At 41.4% G+C, this 6621-nt stretch overlaps 1 protein-coding gene and 1 long non-coding RNA gene across 2 annotated transcripts in view; one reads left to right on the forward strand and one right to left on the reverse strand.

Annotated features, from left to right (window-relative positions):
* The window catches only part of FAM180A (family with sequence similarity 180 member A), a 32392-nt gene extending 27488 nt beyond the window's left edge, over positions 1–4904 (reverse strand). The window contains exon 1 of the mRNA XM_006022512.3: positions 4762–4904. Within this exon, the coding sequence (XP_006022574.1) occupies positions 4762–4837 (76 nt within the window). The 5' untranslated portion in view covers positions 4838–4904. The remainder of the gene's footprint in view (positions 1–4761) is intronic.
* Positions 1–4930, forward strand: part of LOC102381389 — a 12737-nt gene extending 7807 nt beyond the window's left edge. Inside the window, exon 3 of the long non-coding RNA XR_323689.2 lies at positions 4896–4930. This is a non-coding gene — a long non-coding RNA (uncharacterized LOC102381389). The remainder of the gene's footprint in view (positions 1–4895) is intronic.
* The last annotated feature ends 1691 nt before the right edge of the window (positions 4931–6621 follow it).

The raw sequence follows: 6621 nt of genomic DNA on the forward strand, positions 1-6621 counted from the left end.
CTTCTGTGCCTTTGCCCCATCAGCTCTCATGTCATTTTCAGATCTCACTTGAAAAATACATTGTTTCCTTTTTTTCTTTCTGTCTTCCCTTTCTCACTTTGCTGTTCTTTTAAATCTGCAAATGTATTATTTAATTCAGTGCAAGTGACAATACCTAGCCCTGACATAGCACTCTGCAAGGATGTCAGAACCATGATCCCATTTTACAGATGTGGAAACAGTGGCAAAGGTAAGTCAGGTAGCTTGCCCAAAGCCACTCAGTGGGGCACAGAACCCTCTGAGTCTCAGCCTAATATTCTAGACCATATGACCGCCTCAAAAGAAAGTTACAATTGTCACTAGTGGGACTTTAACCTGAAATGAGGAGACTCCAGCTATTTCTAATGAACATATAGCTCTGAGAATTAACGTGTGTGTGAAATGGAAGATAGGTAATAACAGGTAGGATCATCCAGGGCCAAGCCACCTGATAGTGTAACTACTGGTTTCCATGGCATTTTGCTGGAGTGGGTCCCAAAGGCAAGGACATACAGATGACCCTGGCAGTTTTCCAGGCCATTATATAATCCTGAGACAGGGAAAAACTTGTCTTTTCTACATATACTTTACACTTCCAAGCAAAGATGTTTGGTTGTGTTTCATCAGCTTTCATCTCCTTCATAGTTTTATATGTAATGCATTTTTTTATTAATCAGATAACAATGACTCTATGGAAATTAATGCAAGTGAATAGGACCATACATTTTAAAAAGCTCGTGTTCCAGGTCCAGCTGGTGTAATCTGTTTTTACTCTTGGGGCAGACCTTTGGAAGCATCAGCATGTCCTCAATAAGCCAAAATCATGTACAGCCAGTACACATGGGGCTGCTGGGTGTGTGTGTTCATTTGTGTGGTAATTCCATGTTGTATTCAAGCCAGCTTCCCTTCAAATACACCATCCAAGCCAGAAGTTGTGAGTGAGTATTGCTGTCAGCAGTAAAAGCCTGAAGAATGCTACAGAAGGGAGGTGGTAGCCTTTAACTATGAGGAAGGGCTGGGGAGAGAGGTGAGTCACAATATAATTTGGGAATTCACATTGTACCCTTGCCCTGATTAAATGTATAAGCTGTGTGTGTTGTAGGACCACATGGACTTGGCACTGAGCTCATGCATCCTAAGTAGCATTAAATGCTACCCCCATAGTAGCTTCCAGAGATCAGAAAATTTCTCGCTCTCTCAGCACCAGAAAGTTACTGGCTTTCTGCAGCTGGGAGCACTGTAAGTCTGAAAAGGCTGGTGATTCAAACAACAGCTATTGACTTAGGTTCATTAGCTATATTGCCAGAACATTTGATGGGATATTGAGAACTAGGACTGTCCCAAGGAAATTTGTCAAACAATTTCCTTCACCTTAAGGACAAATGTAGGAAATGCCTTGAGGGAATAAATACCTCCCCAATTTTATGGAATGATAGATTGCCTTTTTGCAGAGCATAGGAGGAAGGGTTCAAACCAATGTCTATCAACCAGTTGAGAGGACTTTTACTTTCCCCAAATCTTACATACTTTCCATTCCTCCTTCTCCAGCCTTCACTGGTAAGTGAAATTACAGATGCAATTGCTTCCCCAGTGTTCGAGGAAGCTAAACCACAAGGAATTATTTTACACCTTCATTACCCCAGCAACCACACTGCAAATGTGTCTCAACCTGTGCAGTATCTGACCCTGCTCAGGAAACCCTTAAAGCGAATAAAATATAACCATCTGAGATTAAATATGCTAGCAAGGCTTGGGGTTTCTACTAAGAGACCAACACTCCCAAGAATACAGAGCCTGGGCTAAACTGTGCTTTTGTTATAGCAGCGTGCATTTACAGCAGCTCTACGGAAGTCTGTGGTTTTATAGCAAAAGAACAGAATTTAACCCCTGGTGTCCACAGCTTCTAGAAGTAGGCTGCATTGCACATCTACTCAGAGCTCGAGTTCTGGCTTGAGCTTATCAGAAGTAGTCATAATCTTATGTGCATCTTGTCACAAGGAGCATCATTCATTACTATACCAAAATTACATTTGCACCAAAAGGCCATCCCATAACCTGTTGCTTATTAAAACAAATGTAGGAATGTTGCAAAACCATTAGAAAGATATGGAACTAAAGCCAGCCTACTCAACCCCCTTACTGTGCTAGAAGACTGTCAGTGCTTTACCTCACCAGGAAGAGAAGGTAGAATAAAGCTCCCAACAGCCATTTATCAGACAACTTTCCTAATGGTTTATTTTCAAACTTCTAATACTAAGTACTAACCACGCAAAGCCTTCCACCTCCTGCCAGCTAGAAAGCTACAGAGAGCTAGGCACCCATTTATCACTACAGTAGAGACCTATCCAAAGATCTTCCTGAGCTTGCCTTCTTTATTGCCCCTATCCCACATACAAGGGACAGGGGGCCTTATATCTGACTTTCTCTAAGTCATATGTTCATTTCTAGTTATTTGCTTTTGATTGAAACACATAGAGTAAAAGCCCAGCGATCTGTTACAATGGAATTCTGTCTATAGGCTCAACTTATAGGAGTCCCCATGTCATGGGTTTCACTGGATGTCTCCAGTGTTGGACCATTTTTACCTCAAAACAGACATGGGACAAGTCCTCAACTGGGATTGCAATCCAGGGTATATTTTATCCAGCATTCGTATCTATTATAAAAATCAACTTTTAACAACTAAAATCAACGGACTTTGTCCTAAAGTCTTTACTTTAAATGATTTGGGCTGCTGGTCGATATGCAGATGACACGCAGCTTTATGTCTCATTTTCATCAGACCCAGATGCTTTGTTGTCTGTTCATTTCCAGTGCCAAGCTGGGATCAAGTCTTGGATGAGACTCCTCTGTCTGAGGTTTAACCCAGAAAAAACAGAACTGTAACTTCTGAGTTGAGTGAAGCCTTCTGAGTGTATAGTAAGGGTGTGACTTAACTTCAGTATTGAGTCAAATTTCCCCCTCCATTTCCAAGAAATTAATAAATATCTCCTAGATTCATAAGTGAGGCTGGTGAGAATAGGTGGTTTCTTTATATCTGCTTGAAATGATTTCTCTTACAGCCACTTCTGGCCACTACCATTCATGCAGTTATGACTCCTCCAAAATGGAGTCCTCCCTGAAGAACACTAGGAGCCTAAAGCTGGCACTGGACTGAGTCTGCATCCCTGTGAAGAGATATTAGCCCCCAAAATGATGTTCCATCCTTTCGCTAGTAACTGCACTGATTTCCTGTGTACTTCAAGGTGCTATTCAGTTGTTGGCTTTGGTTCAGTATGACCTAAAGATTTTGGATCTTGGCCATTTGAGGAAAGCCTCTCTCAACCTATTCATAGTCAGGGCAGATAAGACTAATATTAAGACATGTTCAAAAGCAGTTTCTGGACCATGCAGGACCTGTGGCAGGCTGTACTCAGTGGATGACCCCTGGCTTGCTTCCCACCGAATCCGACAGAGCCCAAATCTACTGATCTCTGGGGCAAGATGTGATGCCTAGCTCTTCTCTTTCAAGCTTTTGCTAAATAAGGGATGGCACATGGACATTTCAGGAGAAGCCAAAGTTACTGGGTCAGAGATGAATAGGAGAGACTCTTCAGCTGCCATGTATCTGGGACATGCTTAGAGCAGGGGCAGTGGATGGTCAGAAAGCAGCTCCATGGCAACTACTTGCCATCAATAAATCCTCCAATACCATCATGTCTGCCAGAAATAAACCCTTTATCCTGTTATACAGGGCAGACCAGGTAACAAACCCCATCAATTCACTCCCCCAAATATGTGCTAAAGCTTCCGTCCTCTACAATAGCTATCCCTTCCTAACAGGTGTCCTGAATCCTGGCCTAGTGCACTTTTTCATTCAGCCACTCTACCACCTAGGGAACATTTAATTGAAGAAGACTTAAAACCTCTTTACCAGCTCATTAATCACTGACACGTCTTCAAAACCCAACTTTGTTATAGAACACAGGCTCAGTTAGAAGGAACTGAGTCAACAGAAGCAGGGTTTTTTTGAGTGATAAATTTAGTGTGTCTTCCACTTGTGCCAAATTCCCTTGAAAATCTGTGGATTTAGGGTCAGTCCCAAAAATTCATATGGGAGGTGTTTCCTTTTCCCATTCCAGGCAGCACTAACCTAGCAACCACAGAACCACAGCCAAGTACTGCAGGAGAGAATAAAGAAAATGAAAAAGGACATCTTTAGTAAAGATTTTGTTTTAACAGTGCCCATTAAGTGGGCACTAGTGTGCCTGTAAGCCATCTGGGAGTCCCAGAAGTGGACTCACATACTTGTGACTTCTGAATACAAGTCACTGACTATAGACACACACACACACACACACACACACATATATAATCATATTGACAGCCCAAATGTATTCCTATTATACTGAGGTACCCTCTGTGCTATAGTCATCATACTTTTTTGCCGAGTATAGCTACTTATTTTTAAACCCCAAGCATCTGCTCAGAGAGCAGAGAGAATCATGCCTCCTATAGCAGGGAAAGTTTTTACTTTGGGATTTCATGCCCCAAAAGTGGTCTCTAATTTTCTTTTAAATAAAAGAAAAGAATTAAATAGAGAAAGGGGAAAAAAAGATAACAAAAAAAAATAACAACCTGCTATAAATGGGAAAAATTTAAGAGCTGGGACCAGCACCTGAGAAAAATAGTGAAATTTAGTGTCAGAGCCATTCTACGGTCTCAGAGCTTTCCCATAAACAGGTTTTGATGTTGAAATCTTACCTCTGTTCCACCTGGGAGTCACAGTGGCATGAGCATCGTAATAGAATAGCAGCAATATTAAAGTCTTCCAATGCATCCTTTACTTTATATATCTCTTTCTATATGTTATTTGTTTCCTTCCTCCCTTTCTTCAGGAATAGGCAAGTGCTTTCTTCTCTTCCCTTCCCCCACAGAAGAAGAACCTACCGGCTCTCCTGAGGGCAATTGAAGTCAGTGGAGCAAGCACCTCTCCTAAACCAACTCTCTTTGGGATAAGGGAATTCACTTTTACAGACAGACTTTGTTTTTATCCACATCTGGAATGACTCATGGTGCATGTGAGTTTGCTGGCAGCTATGAGAATAAATATCATTATATTTTTGTATTTCAGTTTCAGTTGTTAGATGGGGCAGTTGGAATTTATTTTGTCCAGTAAATAGACATCAGCAATTTACATTAAAAAACTGTTATTAAAATGTTTGATCTATACATTTATCCTCTGCTGTTTGCATGAGGATATACAAAAGCATGTAGGTTAAGAGCCAGCTGCTGCGGGGTGTGTTGTAGTTATTGGATACATGGAACAGGGAGTTGGGCATACATGCAGAAGGAACATTTTGCCTCTATGATTCACCATCGTCACTCATTTATTAGGAACACTAAAATATTTAGACTGTAGCTATCTGGGACAAGGGTAATTTGAAGGGAACACAGGGTTAGAAAAGCAGTACTTTGTACATATCATGATACAGGAAAGGGCAGGGTGAGAAGACTGTATGATGCCTGGAGCAAGGAATGGGGCAGACAATAAACCAGTTTGCCTCTCAGAGTTCTGCTTGGTGTCTAGAACCAAACAGAGAGAGATGCTTGCTCTAATTCTCTCACACACCAATGTAAGCTAAGAGCAACTGCTTTAAAGTCAGTGAAGTCACAGGTGTAAAAGATTACTAAATTAGAGAATATTCAAACCTAGATTATCCAAATAGCAACATTCTGGGGGAAGGGCAAGAAATGGAATAGCAAAGGGCTCTTCAGGTCAGGACTGGTGGACACTGGCTAATGAGTGAAGGAAACCTGAACCTGTTTACCTCCTTCCCCAGATTTAGTAAATGAAACAATTTCTTCCATTTCTTGAGAACCACATTCAACCCAGACCCACTCCTTGTAAAGGAAATGGGTGCAAGCAACAACAGGGAAAACGTTGCTTCCCATCCCTTTACACTCAGATTCCTCTAGGTGTATTTACCCCCAAAGAAATAGTATGTGAATGCGAGGGAGTAATTTGCACGGCAAGAAGATGGAAGAATGGGTAATTAAAGCAGAAGGTGTCTGACTTGAACTCATGCACTCATACACTCTCTTATTATTTGCTTCCCTTGTCACAAGTGGCTTCCTCTGGCCTCTACCTGTGTGAAGGGAGCAACTTGGATGTTTAGGCCCTGATTCATCCTTGTGTTCCTGCAGCTTCCTATCAGCATATTGCCACTGACATCAACAGAGCCACACTGGCATAAAATCTGAATACTGTGGTAGTGCATCTGGTTCTTAGAGGGCCCAATTCAGAAATGATGCACTGGGGACTGCATGGGTTAGTTACACTGTGGTAAAAGCCTGAAACCCTCTCTATTGTGAAGACATTTTCAGTGGTATAGCTGTAATGTAGATTCATTGTGCCAGCACATGAAAAATGGCATTTACAAAAGTACATCTTCATTTACTAGTAAGGTGGGTTGGCATAAATTCTCTTCTGGGATAACATACTAAGTAATGCTGGTGAAGTGCCTGCGTCCATTTAATTGTAATTATTTAAATTAAATGAATGTAGCTATATTGGCATGATGTATCTTAAGGTCAGAAGGGCTTGAATACTGTCTAGTAGCT

The sequence above is a fragment of the Alligator sinensis genome, unplaced genomic scaffold (genome assembly GCF_000455745.1).
Source record: "Alligator sinensis unplaced genomic scaffold, ASM45574v1 scaffold957_1, whole genome shotgun sequence".
NCBI lineage: Eukaryota > Metazoa > Chordata > Crocodylia > Alligatoridae > Alligator > Alligator sinensis.